The sequence below is a fragment of the Tetranychus urticae genome, chromosome 3 (assembly GCF_039701765.1).
Source record: "Tetranychus urticae isolate SD_2017Ah chromosome 3, NJAU_TeUrti_SD_1.0, whole genome shotgun sequence".
NCBI classification, from domain to species: Eukaryota; Metazoa; Arthropoda; class Arachnida; order Trombidiformes; family Tetranychidae; genus Tetranychus; species Tetranychus urticae.
The window spans coordinates 22136373-22158215 of NC_142960.1; the positions used below are offsets into that span (position 1 = coordinate 22136373).

Sequence of the window (21843 nt, forward strand, 5' to 3'; positions counted from 1 at the left end):
TCATGAACCAATTGAAGGATGATATAAGATAACAAATTGTGCAACCAATAAATTGTTGCAATACTTGGAATGATAATCGTTTGGAACTTGCAATTTTGGAGAAAATGGATTTTTCATTGACATTGACTTACCTTTAAACAAATCTGATTGAATAATGTTTCCATCGCTTCGTAGCCATGAGACAACATGAACGTAATCTTTAACAAATGTCGGTATATTACAACGAAGTATCCCAGTGTTGCCTCTTATCACAAAATCATCGTAAACTTGAACATCATAATGTTGATAGACAACTGTGAAAGAAGAAAAGATTTCAATTTTACCTGAAAATTAAACTCGAGCATTTTACTGTCAAAATTGAATTTTAAGTTGCAACTCAATCAGTAAATGGAAAATTTAATTTGTTCTTTTTTTTGGTCTCAGATTCTGGAGCTTCTTTTGCACCTTTGCTATGAATAAAGATCTTGCCCAAGTGAATGCATGTAAGAATAGAAATTATCAGGAATTTACTCATTTATCATACCTTTCAACTTCAAGGTATGCTGATGGGAAGGAATACTTTTTTTTGCTCCAAATAAAGTTATCTCTTTGTTGTCACCAACAGATTGAACATGAATCTGGAAGAATTATTAGATGACTTTTCCTTTCTTCTCATTTATCTCATCTTCATACCAGTCAACCATTATTTTAACCTTTAGCCATTCGAATGGTTTTTTTCAGAAATAAAATTTTCGCTTCCCTGAACCTCTTGTTTGATTAGTCGGAAAAAATGTAAACACAAGGAAGAATGTCCAACAAGAAAATAAGACGAAAATCGCCGAACCCAACACTTCCAACTATAATACTCGAAGCATTCGGAAACTTGATCAAGATTGGAATACATTTCAATTATGATTCAGGTTGACATTCATTAATTTTCATCTCAATATGAGCAAATTGTTCAGACCAAGGCTCTAGCCTTGAGATCAGGAAATTGCAACTTAAATCAGAGAAATAAGAGATTCGAATCCGGATATTGAAAGAAAAGATTTATTACCGTTAAAGGTACAGAAACACGAAAAAATCGAAAAATCTCATCACACACTCTTGACATAGAAAAGTAATTATTTCTCGATAATTTATTCATTTCTGCAAACATTGAACGAACAAAATAATTCGACAAAAATATGAAATCCAAATTTTTTTTCGTTCTAAATGTTCAATATGAAAAATTGAATTCCAATGCAATTTGCTCTTGGCTGATGAATAATTGGTAAAGTAATTGAGTTTAAATTGTTTAATACAAAAAGATGATTAAAATGGTTTGAAAGATGAGCGATAAAATCGATGAAAGTTGGGCGCAAAGTGAATAAAAGTAAAGGGAAAAGTAATGGATGTTAGTAGTAGATACAAAGTCAAGTGAAGCGATCAATTGATTGTTGCTCAGTTATCAATAAGATGTTGAAAGGTTGAGAATTATGATTTTTCTTCTTCTTCTTTTCACGAAGAACTTGATAATCGTCATCTTTTCCATCTTCTTGCTTAACCCTTCATCATGTGTTTCTCATCTCATCATCCATCCTCCTCTCAAATTGAAAAAAAAGACTCAACAAGAAACAGAAGGCGAAGGCGAAAGAAAAACTTTTCTCAATAATCATTGGTAAGGAATGAAGGATGATGACGATGCTGCAAAAAAATATCATCAAGGAGCCAAATAATATTGGTCTTTACAATCATCAATCAACTTAAGTTGTTTCTCCATTGCCAACATTTATATCTATAATAATATTATATTGAAGTTACAATTTCATGCTCTTCATCAGCCTTTCATCAGACAAGAACAAGAATTGTTTTCTTTCCATTTTCACTTGGAATTCGGTAGAGAAATAATTTCATCAAAAATTGAACAAAATTTCAACCTTTAATTCATTTTTAATCATTTTCATTTTCATAGGAAAAGTTCATCACTTGGAGAAAAAAAGCTTCTTCATTATCTGTTTTGCATGTGCAATTGACACTGAATTTCGAGTCATAAAGTTGGAAAATAAAAAAGTGTTTTTTTCTGCTGAAAAGGAAAGAAATTACATTTAAAAAAAAGAAAATTCAGAGCTGAAAAAAGTTCATTTTGCGAAGTCTTTTGGCAATTTTGACGTGGAAAATGATTTTTTGGTAATCATTTTTTGGGTTAGAAAATTGGTTAATGGAAAAAAATGTATCTTTTTTTTGCATTCTCTGAATATTCACAGGAAAAGATGATTTGAGTTTGGAAGGAAAAAGAGTTTTCCAAGTCAATATTGGACATTAAGTACAACTACTTGACTTGTGGACTATTGTTGTTTTGGCCAAAAGAGTGAAGCAAAGTGTTACATTGGTCAAGTTGATGAAAGTAGTACAGACTTTTATTATCTTTAAATGGATGAGACAATCATTTATGAATCTGTTTGCCAAACTTGCAACTGTGATCACCAGTTTCCATTCATTGTTCAGTCTCAAATCATCTGCAGTTACAGGTTAGTTTGAAAGGGAAAGACGGACGAGAAGAAAAGAGGAAGAAAAAGTTTCCTAATTGGAACAAGTACAAGCAAATGAAAAACTCTGTGAACATGAAACTATTATGGACCAAATAAGATGAAACAAGAATAATCAATGAATGAATGGATAGAGAAAAGGATAATTCATTGGTGTTGATTATCAATGGCAAGCAACAAAAGATGATCATTATTATGATGAAAATGGTGTGTAAAAAAAGGAAAAGAAAAGAATGCGAAAAAAAGGTGAAAAAAATAAAGAAAAGCTGATGATGATGGCGATGAACTATCAGTTGATTTCATTACAAACTGACCAGTAACTAGAGTTGAGAGTAAAGTGGAAAAGTTATTCAGTTTATCATGATGACTTGGAGTGGATTCTAATCATGCAATTGGAAAGTTTGTCAATTACAGATGAGATGAGAATGAAGAATCTTTTCTTTTCGTTTACCAGATAAAAGGGTGAAACATAATGATGGTGAACAGGGTGAATAACTGTGAATAAAATGGACACTTACAATGAAACAAATCATGAAATTTGGTATAATATTAGAGACAAGATAATGATCAACTTGACGTGTTTAACAATGTCAACTAATTTGGTTAAAAGAAGGAGAAAGTCAATCAATTTTCACCCATTTTTACATCTTCGATGGCATTTCACTTACAGATTATCAATACTTTTATCCCAAGTTCATTGATAAACGTGCTTGAGATTCCATTAGGATCTTGACATTCCCAGAACTCGAGGGTTGAGGACTGAAAAAATAAGTGTTTGAGATTTGCCTTGAAAGATCATTTACAGAGCGAAAAACTTTGCTTCTTGTTTTGCCACAAAAACAAAGCACTGAACTCATTAAAAATGAAAAAATAGCGAGTGATGAGGCGACTGAAGAAAAGGTTTGAAACAGAAAGAGATTTTTGAATGAACTTTCGAAATTATTTTGGAATTTTTACTTTTCGAAAGCACTTTTTTGAAAAATCGATGATTCTTTAGGAGCACAGTTTTGATCAAGTAAGCCTGATGAGCTTGGGACTCTTTTACGTTGCCAAACACGAACTTGGAGCTTAAGCTTATAAAAGATTAAAAATGAATTTTGAGGTCGAAAATTTGCTCTTCATTTGAAATGCATTTTAAATGGGAAAAGGAAATTTGTTGCAATTGCAGCATTTGCGTGATGAAATGTTGAATGAATGTTTATTTAAAAGCATCTTAATGTCCATCCATGTGGTTGACCAAATACGTCTTTTTTTGTTCATCTTGTAACCACTTGATAAGAACAAGTATCAACATATGAAAAGGCAAAACCTTAATGGGAAGCAAAAAACTCTTGTAACATTCACTTTTCTTCGATTCTATTTTTTTCTTGGTTGCTTCTTCAGGGTTACTGAATTTTCTTGGTTTATCTTGTAATGTTGATCACTCTTCATTTACTTACTCTATCATCATCACTGTTGTCTTCATCTTCATTCCAACCTCCTCACTGAAGACACATTTGGATAATCAAAAGTGAAAAAAAAGATTAGACTTGCCTGTGCATTACATGCTCAGTTAATTTTGACTTACTTTTTTCATTTTCCTCTTTCTCATCATACTTTTTCTTCATCTCTTTTCCACTAAAAGTCAACCAAAACTCATAAGTTGATTCAATAATAATAATCATCTGATCAACAGATTTGCACTCTCAACTAATCATATTGCTGCCGATGGAAACTCAACCAAAAATCTTGTAAAAGAAATGCTCATCAATTGTTGACCTTTTATCCAACAGAAAATGTAAAAGTTTAATAGAGATAAAGTTTCATAATGTTCACGATTAAATCTCGTGAGATGTTGAACCCGAATTAAATTGTTATAAACTGTATGAGGTAAAAAAGGTTCATTAAGAGGACATTTGGTTCAACATTTTCTGTTGCAAAGTTTACCTTCTGTGAATCTTGTTGTTCCAGGAATGGCAAGACTTGATTTATTATCATTTTTTGCTTATCCTTTAATATCATCTTAATACATCCACAAGCTATTATTTCCTGTTTAATGTTAAACACTGTTTATTAACCTCGCACTTTCTCATCACATATTAATATATTTTTTATCAATATTAAAGATAATTACATAAAACTATTGAGTTGCGGGTAAAGCAAATTAATAACAATTTGTTGAATAACATTCTCAGGTTGAAATATTGCACGCAAAAATCAATGGGATTTGGCGAATTCCTTTTCTCAGTTTTCTCGCAACCTGCGGTTGAATCTATTAAAATTGGGTTTCAAGAAAATCTTTGGGTTCTTTTTTGTTTCAACTTGTTTGAAAGATTGGCACATGAAGAAGGTATTTTTATGTTTCGACGATAAACTTGCTTAATGAGGTTTTAATAACCTCTTTTTTTTCTTGCATTTCCATGGAGTTTTGTGGTGGACAGTGTTAACTCAAAACTTTGTTTTGCAAATTGAATTATTCATTAAAGAGCATTTTCATGAAACTTTTAATGTCGATTTTCATCTTCTTTTATTAAATTTTGAGCTTCTATCAAGACTCATTTCTGTTTTCAACTTAATGGTTAAAATAAGAAAGTTTTTGATTAGAATTGAGATAATGAGAAAAATACGTCATGAAAAAATGATCATCATCATGGTGATGGTGAGATAAAAAGGGAAAGTTCAAGATGAGCTTAACTTTGTGATTAGCAAGGTTCAGCAACATTTTTGGGTCATCAAAAGATGGTATTAATCATGTTTAATTCAACTTTGCTAATATCGCTTTTAATAATCAGTAAGTGCATCAGCTTATTCATGAATCAGATAAGCAGCAAAATCTTTAAAAATGTTTTCCAAGCTTTTACTTTAAAAGGTAAACCAACGCCTTATCAACACTCAATTTCTTGGTCAATTTATGCACAACAAAATTCCCAACAAATTGAATTGAAATTCATAAATTGAGCCAATTCAAAGTTCAAATCAATTCAGTCGACAACTTGAATTGGAATTTAGTGTAAAATGAAAAGACTATAAATGACAATTAAAATGTCAAAAAAGATTACTTTGGTTAATGATAATCGAAATTGCTCGTTGAAAGGATTAAAATTGAAAAATGGATAATTTCATTTTCGCAAAAAGAAACAAAATCGGATTAATTTGAACCTTCAACAATCACAAAAATAATTTATAATTCATAATAAGGATTGACTTATTTTTTTCTCTGTCAAACTTGTGCTTCTCCAAACATGTAATCATTTAAACATTCAACTTAATCCAACTAAATCTAACCAATAATTTTGAATTTGCAAAGTGAAAGAATTTTGAAGAGAAAAGCAAAAAGTTCTAAACCAATTTGAGTGGCTGAAAAGGTGAAAACAAACAGATGCAATTCAGGTTAGATGATGAACCAATTTTACTAATAATGAGGTCGGCTTGTTTAGGTAAAGTAAAAATGTTTATAATAGGATTATCTGAGGTTTCATCTTTTAACAAAATATTTGATCTAAAGTTTTATTGAACAAAAAAGTAGAGATAAAGTTGAAATTAGAAACAAAACAGTAGCGAAAGAATGAAACAGAGCAACATTGAACAAATTGAGAGGCTTTACAGGGAGAAATAATAATTTGCAAACTTTGAATAAATTTTCACTCCCAGCTTCTTTGGAGGGATTTTCATCTCTCCCAGTCTCATGGAGTCAGCAATGCCTCTTGGCCATTTTAAAGTGCAAAATGTAAGTGAAAATGTAACAGATTCAAGACAAATTGTTGAAACAAAACGTGTCACAATTTTCTTGTTTATCATTTTCCATGTATTGTCACAATTTTCTTGCGATATTATATTCAAAGTTGATAATATTAGTTGTTCAATATCTTTATGCATTCATGTTTCTAGATATTCACAGAGAAGGAAAAGTTATATTTATATATAAAACAGGGAATGAAAGTTATCATAATCTTGTATCCATATAAAATTTTGTTTCATTTTGATGGGAAAATGTCTGGATATATTGTTCAGTCTCATGAAGACAAATTTTCAAATATGAAAATTACATTATCCAAACAACCATGGAATAAAATATTGGATTCCAATCTTTTTTTTTCTTTTACTTTTCTCACTCTGCCAATCCATTAGTACTTGTATCAATAGTAGATATTTTTCACCCAATCCCAGTATCCTTGATATATAGACAGGGAGTGAGAATATGATTGAGTTGAATAAGACGAGGAAATGTTTTTCCTTCTCTCTTTTTGTCACCTTTTTCCCAACATTCTTATCTGATATTCACATTTTTTCTTGACTGAACAATAATTCTCCCTTTCCCTGGCATTCCTATCAAAATCTGATAATAGTGGTGATGATTTCATAAGTAGTGGAAAGGAATTCAAATAACTGTGACTCGAGAAATTTGATATTGGCTAAAGAATATTCTTTTATTGATAACAACTTTGACCAATTTGAAATTTTGCAACACATCAAAATTTCATCGTAAGGATGTTGTTGCAAGTTTTCTTGGAAAATTCCAATAAAATTTGTTAAATTGAACACTGAATTTTTTCTAACAGATCAGTCTGATATTTCACTGGATTCTAGTAGCAATAAATTCTTGCAAAATAATTTAAATCTGAATATCTTGCTATTTCACTTTTAATAAAATAAAATATGCACAAGATATTGATCCATCTGCAGTTATCATTTATCTTGCGAGTGAAAAATCTCTATCCAGCATTTCGTTCTGTTTAAGCTTGCAAATTCTTATATCACCGAACTTCTTTTTCATTTCTGTCTCGATATCTTGCACTTACTTTCTTATGAGAAGTAAAGGGTACTGATTGGGATGAATAGCATATGGTATTGATTTATCATATTTTTGCATATTGGGAGTGAAAACTCCCTGTCCTGCATTGCGCTCTGTTGGAACTGAATGGAAATTTTCATGTCAATACTACTTTTATCGTTGTCCTGACGACTTATCTGTAAGCTCATTCATTCGTTCATGATAAATTAGGTGTGACTCTAACAGTTATGCTAATGCTTTGTGAAGTACAGGGAATGCGAAATGCAATTCTAATCATATCAATAGAAATATCATTAACAAACATAATAATCCTTACAAGCATATTATTACCAGTTCAGACACTTGAAGTTTTGTTTCGTCGCTTGCAACCATTTTCACACAGTTTTTCATAAACATTTCCTTTTCCATTATACATTTGCTTGGATGATAATGATAATGATAACGGTAGGATAATGATAACTTGAAATGGGTGGAGATTGTTATTAGATATTGAATGAAAATGAAATGATAAAATGACCCAAAGTGATTTGCATCCATAATTTAACCTTAACTCTACCCATTCACTGGTCATTCATTATTTATGCTTAAATTGCAACAATTTTCATTTCTCTTTTTTTTCTCTTTTCGCTCATTATATTTCAACATTTTGTGACTTCTTTCAGAGTCAGATATTTGTTCACTCCAAAAGCAACAAAAAAAGGAAATATGATCTTCGTGACATAATTTGAGTTGATCTAATCTCAGTTATCAAAGTTACAGGAAAACTAATGAGCTCACACAATTATCCCTTTTATATCTACCATTATTATAATCATTATCATTCCCAGTGATTTGTTTCAACATTTTACTTTTTTTGTCACAAGACTTGCTCATTTCATCTGCATCATCATCACTTTAAATTCAACTCGCTAGCTTTCATTCCATCATGAATTCCATGCAATATCACAATGTTATCTTCCAATTCTGTCCGTTATCACTATCATTCCCTGTTACCATTCCCTGATCATTGACAGCATTTTTTCATCTTTTGTTGAAAATAAAACTTTTTCAGCAAAACTTGAACTCAAATTGATATTAGAACCAACCTTCATGAGAAAATCATTTGTCAAGTAAACTTGCGACTGAGAAATTAAAGTTGACATTTATCATTGTTTCTTTTATTCAATCACGAACATATTTTACATTTCACTTTAATAGAATTATTTCGTCTTCAATTGATATTATCCGAGAATTGGCTTGCTATCATATTCAAATTCAATGTTTCATTTCAAATGATGAGTCAAAAGGCAGAAGAAGAAAAAAATGAAACAAAATTCTGTCAGAATCACAATTTTGTTCTATCAAACATCATAAAAAGAGATTATTCAAATTTAATTAATTTAAGAACAACATGAGTTTCGAAAAAGATTACAGAATTGACATGTCATCTTGGAATGACTTTTCAAGTTATCATTTCATTTCATTCCAAGTCAAGCACAAAGTTAATGTTTAAAAAAGATTTACAAAGAAATGTAACTTAATTATCATTCCATTCAGACATTAAATTATCGATTGTTTGGGATCAAATGCTCTCCTCTCTTCACTCGAATTGATAAATTATTAAATTTCGTTGAAACAAAGTTTTGCTCTGCAAGTAAAATAAAGCTTCCCATAATCATATTCATTCATCATCGTATATTAGAATTTTGTTGAAAATCGTTATTCTTTGCTCTTTATGAGTGATGAGGAGAGAGAGACAAAGTTGATGAGAAAATCTTAATTCAACTTAATTGATTCAAAGTTTAAAGTTTCGATGATAATCTTGTTTGACTAAATAATAAGCCAAAAGTAAAAAATGGCATTCGCCCTGAAAAAAAGACTTCTGTCATTTCATTTTCTCCCTTCATGATTTACGTTTTCCCTGAAATAGCATGGAATAATCAAATGCAAAACATTCATCTTGATGTTGTAAAATACTGAATGAGAAAAGAAAATGATTAAGGAAAATGCTTGGTCGCCCGAATTTCATGGAACCAGAGGAACGTGTAGCAACGATATTTCATTTCATCGTCAAATGCTTCGCTATTCATTACAATGAGATTACGTGATTATATCAACGGCATGATTGATGAGGAAATGAATGTGCAAGATAAGTGTTGCGATGAATAATGAAATAATGTGACGAGAAATTTTTCTTTTCCATTCATGTAATGAAACAATTGTAATACAGAATTCATCTTGTTGAATACCTTTTCGTTGCAACGAACTGATGACAGTGATTTTGATGGATAAAGTAGTTATCAATAGCCCAATCTGTTCACTGACAATCACACAAAACTGAATCATGAAATTTCGAGCCATAATTCATACCATGACTACAGAATTTAACATTTGCTGAAATTAAAGGAACATGAAAAGTACAGATCTAAACACGATGAGCTTAGACGGAACTTCGTTTAAATTCGCATTCTAATGAAGAAAACTTAATTATTGCATGATAACTCAATTTCTATTTAACAGATCATTCGTTCAGTTCAAATGTTTGCATGAAAACTAAATTAAAAATTCTTTTTTCTGTAAAATTTTCCAATCCACACATCAAAAATTGAGAACTTTTGAATATTATTCTTGTTCGTTGAGCCAAATTTCTTGTCAACTGTTCAGCAATTCAGATGTAATTGAGATTGGATTGTTATTTTGGATTCACAAAGTTGAACCACTTCTGTAAGTAAAACATTGAATGAAAATTTTCCAACTTTTTGTTTCGCTTTTTGATTTATAATTTCAAATTCATCTTGAACACTTTTTTGTTGTTGACTCAAGACTGATGTAAGCCAGAAATGAAAGGACAAAAAAAGTACATTTAAAATGCAAGAAAATGGAGAAAAAAAGTAACAAATAAGAGGAAATTTGAAAAATGCGAAAAATACGAAAAGTAGAAAATGCTTTTAAATTTAATAAGAAAATATGAAATATACTTTTAAACAGAACCACTAATAATGAGAATGGCAATGATGATATTTAGTGTTATTAATAATATAAAACAGTGAAACTGATTTATCAAATGTTTAAATTCCCTGTCATTATTAACAGAATTGGTTGAAAGTTTTATTGCAATTTTGTGTTATTTTTTATACCATTTCATTTCAAGAATTGATAACTTGAAAAGTCGACATTCGATTGCAAAGAGTTCGATAATCATTTCGATTTTCATTCTCAATGTTCATAAACTTCATTATTCTCATCAAGATGGAAATAATGAAAAGAACAAGAAAAAAGAGAAAAAAATGAATCTATTATTATATCATTTTGTTAATCTTCAACTGATTGACTTTTCGTTTTTTCTTCTTCTCACTCTTTTCCATTCCAGTTCATGATTATAGTCATGATGATGAAAGAAGCAAGATGGATGTTGTTTTAATGGAATGCAGATGAATCATCAATTTTTACTCTTCTCACCATCCTCATGAGATCAATTCATTCAACTGTTCATCTTTCATATTGCACATTTTTCACCCTGAAAAGTAGCAAACTTTTCTTCTCTTGTTGTCTAAAAAATCGAAAAATTGTGATTCACTCAAGAGTTTCAACTGTTTCATCTTTCATCAGTTTATCTCAACTTTTCACCCAACAGCACACAATTGACACAATTTAAAGTGTCTTTAAATTTCATGGGTGACTTGATGATAACGGAAAAGCATGAGAACGATAAAAGTGGATATAAATGGCTAGTCAAGTATTGAAATGAGAATTGGGCAGAAAATTTAATCACTGAATCGATGAAATTGATTGAGATTTTCTTTTCTTCTCTTTTTTCGAAACTCATAATTTCAATGTAAATGATTCAGTAACATTTGGAAATTTTGTTGAAGAAAAAGTTGTTGGAATTTCTTTTTTACTCCAAAGTCTCAAACAATATTAAACTGTTTACCTATCCAATATTGAACCTGTCCTTTGAGGAAACTTTATGTACATGAATACACATTGAAAAAGTGATCACATCAAAGTATTTGTAGCTCAACATGAGCATCATGAAATGATGAAACCAAAATAATCTCATTTTTTCTCGTTTCCACAAAATCTTTTTTTTGTCAACATTATTTCAATTACCAAACCTTTTTTCCTTGCCTGGTTCCTTGATCATTCCCTGTGATGATAACCAATCAATCTGATTGATGGATTATCAGATTTGAAACATTCAATCCCAAACGTATTGTAGTATTTATCGAAAGAAGAAAAGTTCAATTTCAGTGGATTATTCAAGTTTTAATGTTTAAATAACCTCAAAACAAAATATTCCAATCATCATTATTGAAATTTCTTTTTCCCTTTCGTTCTTTTCAAACTCGAGTTTACCAGTTTCAGGTTGACTTTTGGCTAGAAAAGTTTTTGCTTCTTATTCAATCGAATATTCAACCACAACTTTTGGGAGTTTTTTTACGAAAAGAAATTTTCTTTGCCTTAATATCATTCAATATTATTAGACCAGAAGCTGGGAGGCAAGATTGTTGCTATTGGAACTGGGAATTTTAAAGATAATCAGTTCAAGTTTATTTTTAGGTTTGGACAAATATAATGGTATTTAAATTAACGGAGAAAAAAATAAGAAGAAAAAAAAGTTTTGGCTTTTCATTCCCATTTGGAATAATCTATAAGTTATTAAATGGAAAATATTTTGTTTTTTCATTTCTTGTGCATTCCCTCGAGTTTCATCCTCAGATAAATCGTTTTATAAATATTGTTCGAGAAGCCCATTTAATTGAGTTGCAATTTTTACCCTGAATGTTTTGACTTGGAAAGGATGAGGAACTTTGAGTCGGAATTTGGCGATAAATGCGTAATTTTTTTTCGTTTGAATCATTTTCTTTTCTTATCAAGGTGCATCTGTTTGTGAAAACATGATGAGATTAACTGATTATGGTGAAGATGAAAAGTTGTCTGCGGCTTGGTGAAACTCTATGCTAATTTGTAAATGGATTATCAGAGTCTTTTGTATTGACCAATGGTCAAAGATGAATGAGGCGATATTTTTCCACCTTGGATGAGGAGAAATAATATTAACTCTGTTATTAACTTAATCTTGGAGTAATTTGAGGATAGAATAAAAGTCGAGTCATGGCGAAGGGAACAAGATAATGAAGAGATTTTTGTTCTTTTCTCATCATTTGGGTAAACAACATTTTAGGTTAACATGCTTTGTTGTTATTTTGTTGTCCTTTTCCTTCCTGTTTCTCCGAGAATTCTGCATTTTATACAACACTGAAAATTCTGAAACACTATCCAACATTATTCTTCTGATTATTGAGTTAAAGTTTAAAAGAATTTTCGCTATTTATTCCATGTCTGGTTATAATAGTCAAGTTACTTAAGTTCAACAACGAGACAAGATGATAGCCAAGTAACACTGACAGTGAGTTGAGGTGGGCAATAATGAGCTCAACCGTGTAACTAGTATCCTGGCTCTAGAGGAATCAACTAGTCCATAAGTGATTGGACCAGTTTAAACACTCGACCGGTGAGTAAATACTTTGCAGACAATGAATAGATACGATAGTTGGAGGTAAGTTTGTGGTCACTAAATAATCGGAAATGGTTTTTTCTCATCAGCAAATATCAAATACTCTGTTAATGGAGCATACACACTCGACTATTTACCCTTAACTGACAACAAGTTTACAACCTAGAAGGTGCGCTCTTCTAGGTTGACTTTTGTACTTGACTGGTTAAACGTGTGAGTGGTTCAGTTGGAAATTTACTTTTGCTTATTCACCAAACATTTTCATTTTAATCATTTATATTCAACATTTTATTCAATATATTCGTAACAAAAATTGATAACTGTTGAATCGCTGTCAGAGGGGCAACCAATTATTAACTGAACTTTTCTGATTAACTATTGTACAAAATAAGATGAGAAAGGTGAACTTGAACTAATTGCTTTTACATTTACTTTTCCATCATTTTGTTTCTGTTCTCTTATTATCATTTTGATTATTATTCTTACGATTATTAACAGTATTTATTCACCTTTCTTTGTCTTCCCACCAAGTTAATTGTTAATTATACTATGTTATGAGGCGCATAATTTGATAAATTATAAGACACTTTTTTTGTTTCTCCAATAACTACTCCAAGCAACATGATGAAACTTGATGAATGATGAAGGTTAACAAAGCAAAAGTAAAAAGACAATTCACTTCGAACAAAATTGGACGAAAAAAACAAATTGACAAAAGTAGACAAAAATATTGAAATAAACTTAGCAAATGTTTCTTTGTGGTAGTAAACAAAATAAGAGCAAGAAAAGGCTGAAAAAATTCATGACCAACTTTTCATTGTGTATTAACCTTATTATCATTATAATGATTAGTGTAACGTTTACTGGGACTGAGTAAAGATGATGGTAAGTCAACATAATACAAGGGAAGGGAAAAAACAAGTAAAAAATTGATTCTCTAATGGTTTACATTGATCATTAACTGTTAGCTTTAAGGTGAAGGCGATGGTAAAAATATAATATGCTTAGTATAAAAATAAAGTTTATCCACAAAAAAATCATACACAAGATTGAGACTTCCTTAAAGGCAAATGTTTATCAAATTTTTCTCTTCTTCTTCTTCTTCTTTACCTTTTTATCTTCACCATCATTCTCATTCAGATCATTCTCATTTTGTGTATACTTTTTTGGCTTGCATTTTGACAACAAAACAAAAAATAATCTATGAACCTTGAAGGTAAAGAGAAAGGGCAAAATCCTTCTGGGCGATTAAATCTATTACTTTTTTTTCTTTGACTAATATTGTTGTTAATGTTTTCCTTGTTGCTTGTCATTTGTTTCATTTACCTAAACTGTTTCACTTTAATCATTGAATGCAAAACGATCAACGAGTTTGACTAAAAATTTGAACAATTATTGCTTCGCACTTTCCATTAACGACTTAAATTTTGCTTCAAAACTTTTACTTTTCATTGTTTTTCTTTTGTTTTTTTTCGCAAAACAAAAAAAAGAAAAACAAAGTTCGAATCAGCTTAAGGAAATTCGAGTTTTGATCAAAATTTGAATGAAAACAATAAGTTTGGTTGAAACAATAAAATGCAACTTAGCCGCAAGAAAAAGAATCCTTCATTTCCAATCAACGAATCAATGGAAACTTGCAACTTAATATTCAATTTTCATGCTTAAAATTGAATCCAACAGAAAAATTTTCCATCTTTAATAGCTTATTCATTATTCATCATTTGTAATTAAAGAATACTTTTAGGAATGAATTTTCTTTTAGAAACTTTTTCATCTTCTTACATGTCATGTTGATAGTTTTATTTTGATATTTTCTTGCTTTACTTTTTTTCTCTCCCTCATATCATTCCATGTCTCATGTTATCAAATTTTTTTTATCAAATTTACTTTTCTCTCTCTTTTGCATTCTCCTTCCTCTTAAATATTTATCATTTCAGTCTTTTCCTTCTTTCCATTTCTTTCATTTCATCGCAACTTTTTTATGCTCATATGTTTACCATGTTGAGATATTAATAATGCTTATTACATTTATTATGGCGATGATTGTTGTCAAATTTACTCATGATAAGTTATCTTGAGATTAAATTATCAACAATTTATCAACCAACCTTTTATTACGACTGGGAGTGAGAAAAGCGAAAAAAAATGTTTACATTTTTTCTTGCCATTTCGATACTTTGTTTCTGCTTTTACCATTTTTTTGTCTTACATTCCAATTAAAGTGAAACCCATTTTTACCCGAAACTTTAAATTGATAATAAATGAAAGTTTCCTTTGGTATTCATTTGTTGGAGTAAATTAATTGAAGTCTAACGTCAATTAGTGTTTACCATTTTAAATGGTTTTACTTTATCGTTTTGGGTATCAACTTACAGAGTAATTCAATATTTAGGTGAAGCTATTTTTATTTGTGACCATTTAATTGTTTCAAATGGTCAAGTTGACCTTAATAAAAGAGTCTATTCTTGTAATGGACTCGAGAATCTTGACCTTGGTCAAGGGTCAATGAGATAGTAATTTGATAAAGTTTCTGGTTAATCAGTGAAATGTAATGAAACAATGAAAGGAATGAAATTTAAACCTCATCTTGGTATCAAGTTTCCTTCGATATTCAATATTAACAATCTTCTTGCAGTTCATATTGTTCAACTGTTGTAGACATTGAGACAAATTGGACAAAAATAAAACTTAAGTTGGAAAATATCTAAAAACTTATCGACTTTTAATTTTCCAAGTTGTTAGTTGTTTTGGATGAAAAGATATTGACAGTTAAATGCTTTGGATAGAGTTGATTGGCACATCTACTTACTTGCTTTAACCCGAACCGGGTTACTCTCAATGGTTCCGATGACATTTGTTGCTCTACACTTGTAGATTGTCGAGTGTACATCACCGCGGTACTGAGAAGGGGTAAAGGGTAGAAAGACTAGTGAACCATCGGGTGAAACTTGACGAAGGCTGATGATGTCAATGAGTGGTGTACCATCATCTTTGAGCCAGACAATTGTTGGCGTTGGTAGGCCACTTGCTGAGCATGGAATTATGGTTCCTGTTGAGTTTAAAAAGTCAACCAAAAGTGGAGGTTGTCGGGTAAACTGTGGCCCCTGTGAATCTAGCAATGATGGATTGCCGGCTGGAAGAAAAGAAAATGAAAAACATCTCTAAATGAAAACTGAAGCGATAAAGAAAAAGCCTTTTTCTTTTCCATTTGAATAACAAATGAAACACTTTTTTCTCACTTTATTAGCTTACCATTACCAACTCATGATAAGCTTTAATAAAATTGAAGCATCAAAATTCATCCAAATATTTGATGCATTATAAAAATTGTTATTCCAACAGAATTTATTATTAGCATTTCCATCATCTTACTTTGTATCATTATCATAATAATAATGCTATTTGAGTTATTATCATTAAGCTGATGTTGAGGTAAGATGAAGACAAATTGTCAATTCATGTGTTCATCATGATATATATTCAGAACAATTTTATTGAACATGTAAAATTATGGAAAAAGAAAAAAAATTCCTAATTCTATTCATATTTTGTTTGGAAACTTTTCATTATTAAATTTTAAAACATTCAGTATTGCAAGATATTTAAGGACAAAAAGTTTCATCAGAAACAAAGATAATTATTGAAATTTTCATTCATTTTTGATGAAAGTAAAGTCAGAAATATGAATAAAAAAAGATCGACTTGAAACAAATGCTAATTTCGTATCAATGAAGGAAAGTAGCTTTGCAATTTATCTCATTTTATGCAATTAAAAGAATGAATTTGTCATTGAAGTTAGAAAAAGTTAGTAAATTTTTCGAATATGAAGATTTTTCGAAAAAATTGAAAAGATTTCGATTTGATCAGATTTGTTTGCTCTGATCAAAGGCAAGGAAATGATTTAACGCTACCAATCATTTTTTCGACATGAATTGATGAAAGATGAATTCTGTAGCTTCATTGGATAAATTGAAATTTTCATGATTCTCTTTCAGAACAATGAGAGATTCAAATTGATTTTCATTGAAGAATGATGAAGTTGACTGCCATTATCTAATCATAAAGTGTTGAAATATTCCATGAAACTCGACTTACATTTTTTTCTCTCTCAACATTAAAAAACTTTTCGCTCAACTTTTCATTATAAGTTTTTTAATGAGACTAAATGTTGTTCAAATAAGTAAATGCAATTTCACCTTTAATACTTTGATTTGCATTTGGAAAACATGTTTGTTCAATAAAAATCAATTATAAAATAAATGAGTTCACCAAATGTTGCACCAGAAAATGCATTTATACAGAATTCAACTTTTTCCAGAGTTTTGCCCAGAATAGAAAAGAGAAGGAAAGAGAAGTTTTTCTCTTCCAAATTGCAACTTACATGTTCGATAAAAGGGTAAATTGCTATTAAATGATGATGATGAGGTTGACCATGAATTTGTATCATTCAATCTTGATCGATGAATTTCATTGAGAGAAAGTCCAATGGAACGCGCAAACAGCAATATCCAGACAATTAAGCATCTCATTGTTTCACAATTAAATGGTCATTATTGGTTGAAGCAGAAGTGAAAAGGTCAACGGTAAAAGGTGTTCAACTTTGGACTCGAAAAACTTTGGCAACTAGACAATATCCATTTGGCTTTCAACAAACTTTAATCAACTTTTGTCGATTCATTTCTTTTCACTTTACTCCCACTTGAAGTTATCACTGAGTTTTGAAACTTTGGAGCAATGATTATGTTTGGTCACTTTGGTAGCTTTGATGGTTAAACAATATTTCACTTTCAACTTCATTATGACTGGACTGGAAGACAAACATTTTAAGAGTTTTTTTTGAAAAAATTTTCGTTTCCTTTTACATTGTAAAGTCAACTGCATCTGATCACTTGCTTCAACTCAACTGAATTTCGTTGAGCATCAAACACTTTGATTTGATCATCTCAATCCTATAGATGAAGTTACTCACTCTCGACTCCCATGAAACTTGAAGTTGCCTTTGTACTCATGTCTTTTGTGGTCCAAAGTAAATTGCAACTAATTTGGCGTAATTTGACAAACAATCATGGAAAACATTGTGAGAGGTGAGAAGCGCGAAACGCGAATATTTTTAAATCTGTTGGACTGAACATTTTGATTACTTTTTTTGAAAATTATCAGGTTAGTAGGTAAAGGTGATACTTGAAGTTGCATTTTGTTGGTTCTCTTTGGTGGAAAATGTTCTGAGAGTAAAAATAGTCTTTTTTTCTGGGGTTCAACTTGAGATGTGAGAGGACAAGGAAAAGAGGAAATGAGAAAAGCAAGATGATAGAAAAATGTTCATCATGATGAAGAATAGTTATAGATTGGTTGAGATAAAAAAGGAAGAGAAAAGGTTAAAATGGGAAAAAGATGATGATGATGGGTATGCGTGAATTGATATGTATATAACGTCAGAAACAGAAGAGAGGAAAAAGATGATGATGATGGAAGATAAGGAAATGAAGAATGTGAAGATAGCCATGAAAGCTTGAATAAACTGGAACCCTAGTAAATGAAGCCAATGTTGTGCTTAGTTGAATGTCTGGTTGCATCTGTTAGACAAAAGTTGAAGTTTCCATTAGTATTTCTAAGCTTCTATTGCGAACTGTAAACTTTACGTTTTTCTCGACCAAGTCTAACAAATGTGACTGAATGCAAGGGTAAAATCAATGACCATTCTTACTCGGTGTACAAATTTGATTTTCAGTTGAACATATTTTCTACTAATAGATTCTTGGGACTTCTAATATTCAAACATTTTTCTCGGCAAATTGATTCAACTGCAATTGATAATTTCAGATTATCATTTTGTTGTTTGACCAATAGTTTTCTTAAGAAATCAAATTCATAAACGCGCTAACACTTTGCTATTGGAAGCATGATATTAGACAACCCGAAAAATTCTGCAGTTCTAAGGACCAATTTAAAATGTTTATGACCTGTCACTTAGTTGTGAATACGATATGAAGTTGCTCTACTCACACCAAGATCGATGACTTTTCAAAAATCAAATACAATTTTCTACTCGCATTTATCAAATTTATTAGTCTCTATTGCTTAATTGTTTTGCATGAGTTTATGGTACAGATTTTGAGTTATTGTGGCTTATATAAGTTTGATTCGTTTTAGCTTTATTAGATCTCAATATTTAATCATGATTACACTATATATATTTTAATTAAGATTTGAACATCGAAACTTTTCCAAACGAAATTTATACGAATTTTAAGTCCAAATCATTTTATTAAAGTTTATCATTTTCATCGTTCTGAAATCAAATATGGTTAAGGTATGTGTAGGTTAGATTAATTTCAACATAAGCCTGCTTCAATATCATCTAAATTGTCGCACAGGAGATTTTGTGGACCCTTAGCAGAAACACAATTGAACATAGCAATGAAAGCGATGAAAAACACGAGTTGAACTGTTTTGGTCAATTCCATTTTGTTATTTGCTTTACTTTTGAATAAAAAATTTAAACTTTTTTGAAAATTAGATTAACTGGAACAAATAAAAGCTGTAACTGATACCGGCTCAATGAAAATAATGGTCTTTTATACTCGCTTTCAGCCAATAGATGACGAGTCAAATTCGAATGTCACCTGTTTTGAGCAAATATTTCTTGTTCAATTTCAGTCACTTAATTTTCAAAGTAAATATCTGTCTTTCGATCTTTATTTGATTTCAGGTTCTTACATAGCTAATTTTTCTAAATAGGTTTTCTCTGTGTATTTTTTATCGTACGAAATCATTCAGAATTTCAACTTTGATATTTAAACTATTTAGACTTATTATATAATTTGCATTCGCTTCTTTACTTATCACTATTTTCATAGCAGTTTGATTCGCCTTACATCTAGAGATAAAGTATACAACCATTAACTGTATTTTTCATTAAATCGATCTAGCCTTCAACCTTTAAATTATTTAGTTTCCTGTTTGAATATTGCCACAGCTGATAAAACAATTAAAACTAAAATTAAATCTAATTCAAAAAGTCTAGTGATGAGCTGGAAAATTGTTAAAGCTGAACAGTATAAACATCAAGCATCAATTTTCAGTTAAATGTAACTTCCGTGCGAATATTATACTCTGCACCTTGAGGTTAACATTTAGTCTCTTTACGCATTCAATTACAGTAAACTCACATTTATTTTGACAAAAAAATTAGCGCAATCTGAAAATTAGATAGTGTAGTGTTCGATGAAATCATCACAGAGTTTATCGACTCACTTCTTAAACAGGGCTAATCATGGTGAGTTCATTTTTAATTCGAAAGATTCGATAAAGGGTAAAATTTTAACAAAAAACGGAAAGTTCGATTCAGATGAATTTATAGAGACTGAATATTTGGATAAAGATTGAGATGAATTGTTTTATCATGTGAAAAAGATTAATATTGAGAAGAGAAAATCTGATTTTCAATAGCTTGATGCAGTTTGTTGTCTAATGTGAATGTGCCGAATGGAAACGAGTGTAAAGGTGAATAATATGTTTGGACAAAATAGATAGACTAGAAAGAATGTTTTCCGAAGAAAAATTCGAAAAATGTTTGATGAATTATGCCACATTTTGCTTAGAGAATAATTTTTGTATCAACAATTGTTGTATTGACAGATTTGCTTTCTTTGTTTTTCGTCTTTACACATTTCTTCTTCTGCACTTTCATCCAACTCGATCATTTTTATTGTTTTATATTGTTCCCCTTTTCACGCACCATTCATTCAGCTCATAACTTTTCGTTGTTTCTAGTTTCTCCCTTTAACCTGAATCGTTCAACATTTATTATATCAAACATGATAGAAGCAATAAAAAAATGAAACTAAACTCGCTGCAAAAGCAGCCTTTTCCTCAACATTTATTATTACTATTAATATTGTTATTTGTTATCTAATATTTTCTCTTCAGCTTTCTGTTTCCTTTCAATGTTGCTAAGTTTTGTTGTTGATGATGTTAGTGTCCCATGAAATTTTGGATATAAATTGAATTGTTGACTCAAGTGAATGACAATTTTCGATGCAAATACAGTTTCTCTTGCTTTTATGCTCTGAATTATTCTGATAACAATAAGAAAATAATTTACGATTCAACTTGACCAGCTTATTTTGCAGCATTCAGCGTACAAAAAACAATTAGACAATCGGAATCCATCAAAAGAAAAGAGTTCCAAGAAAGAAATTTCCATTCTTAGTTGTACTTTCAAAATGCAAAATGTCCAGATTCAATATTAAAAAAGCTCATTTATCGATTTTGAAGTGGTTCATTTTTGTTATTCCGAGCCTGATTTGTTTGAATTTTGCCAGTTTTGGCAAAAAGCTTGAAAAAACTATTGACTCATTGATTTTGTTTGATATTATTCGTCATTTCAACATTCAAAGCTTTTCTTAGGTAGTGTCTACCTTCATTAATGAAACCATTTGTATTTGTACCGTTTAAGTGTCTATTTTATTCAGTTTCTTTTGGTACTTGACTGCTACTCTTTTGTCCGAAATATGTGTTTTCATTTGACTTTCCATCTTCAATAGTTTTTTCAACTCTTCGATCTTGATGCATCTACTAACAAGTAACATGACTAGTTTTACCCGATAATGAACATTTTTTCAGCAATGCTTACCATTCATTTTTTACCGAGAATCTTACATCTTGAATCATCTGCGTCTCTTTTCTGGTCGTAGGTCGAACTTGAATTTCCTTTCGATTTCTTTTTCTACAATTTTTATCAGCTTTGTTGGCTTTACTGAGCAGAAATGATTCTAACTGATGACGATTATTTTGTCTCGATTTATCTTGAAAATTTTTCATCTGAGTAACACTTAACCTTTTCTGGCAATTGCATTTTTGATTGAATCAGATCAACTTTGTCTACTTTACGAGCATTTAGCTTAGGACACTAAGAGTCAAATGTTATAAAAAAGGTTTCCTTTCTTTCATTTAACTGAATTGTTGATGAAATTTGTCTCTTCATTTCATTTATCTGTTGACCGATTTATTGATCCATACATTTATTTCCAGGTTTTAGCAAATAGCATTGTATATCTCGATAAATC

General features: G+C 30.4%; 1 protein-coding gene across 1 annotated transcript in view; it reads right to left on the bottom strand.

Annotated features, from left to right (window-relative positions):
• LOC107364695 (cell adhesion molecule Dscam1-like) overlaps nucleotides 1–18111 on the bottom strand; it is a 57188-nt gene extending 39077 nt beyond the window's left edge. Inside the window, exons 1-3 of the mRNA XM_089269937.1 lie at nucleotides 17157–18111; nucleotides 15585–15908; nucleotides 132–293 (exon numbers count right to left, since the gene is read on the bottom strand). Of these exons, the coding sequence (XP_089126063.1) occupies nucleotides 132–293; nucleotides 15585–15908; nucleotides 17157–17304 (634 nt within the window). The 5' untranslated portion in view covers nucleotides 17305–18111. The remainder of the gene's footprint in view (nucleotides 1–131; nucleotides 294–15584; nucleotides 15909–17156) is intronic.
• Between the last annotated feature and the right edge of the window lie 3732 nt (nucleotides 18112–21843).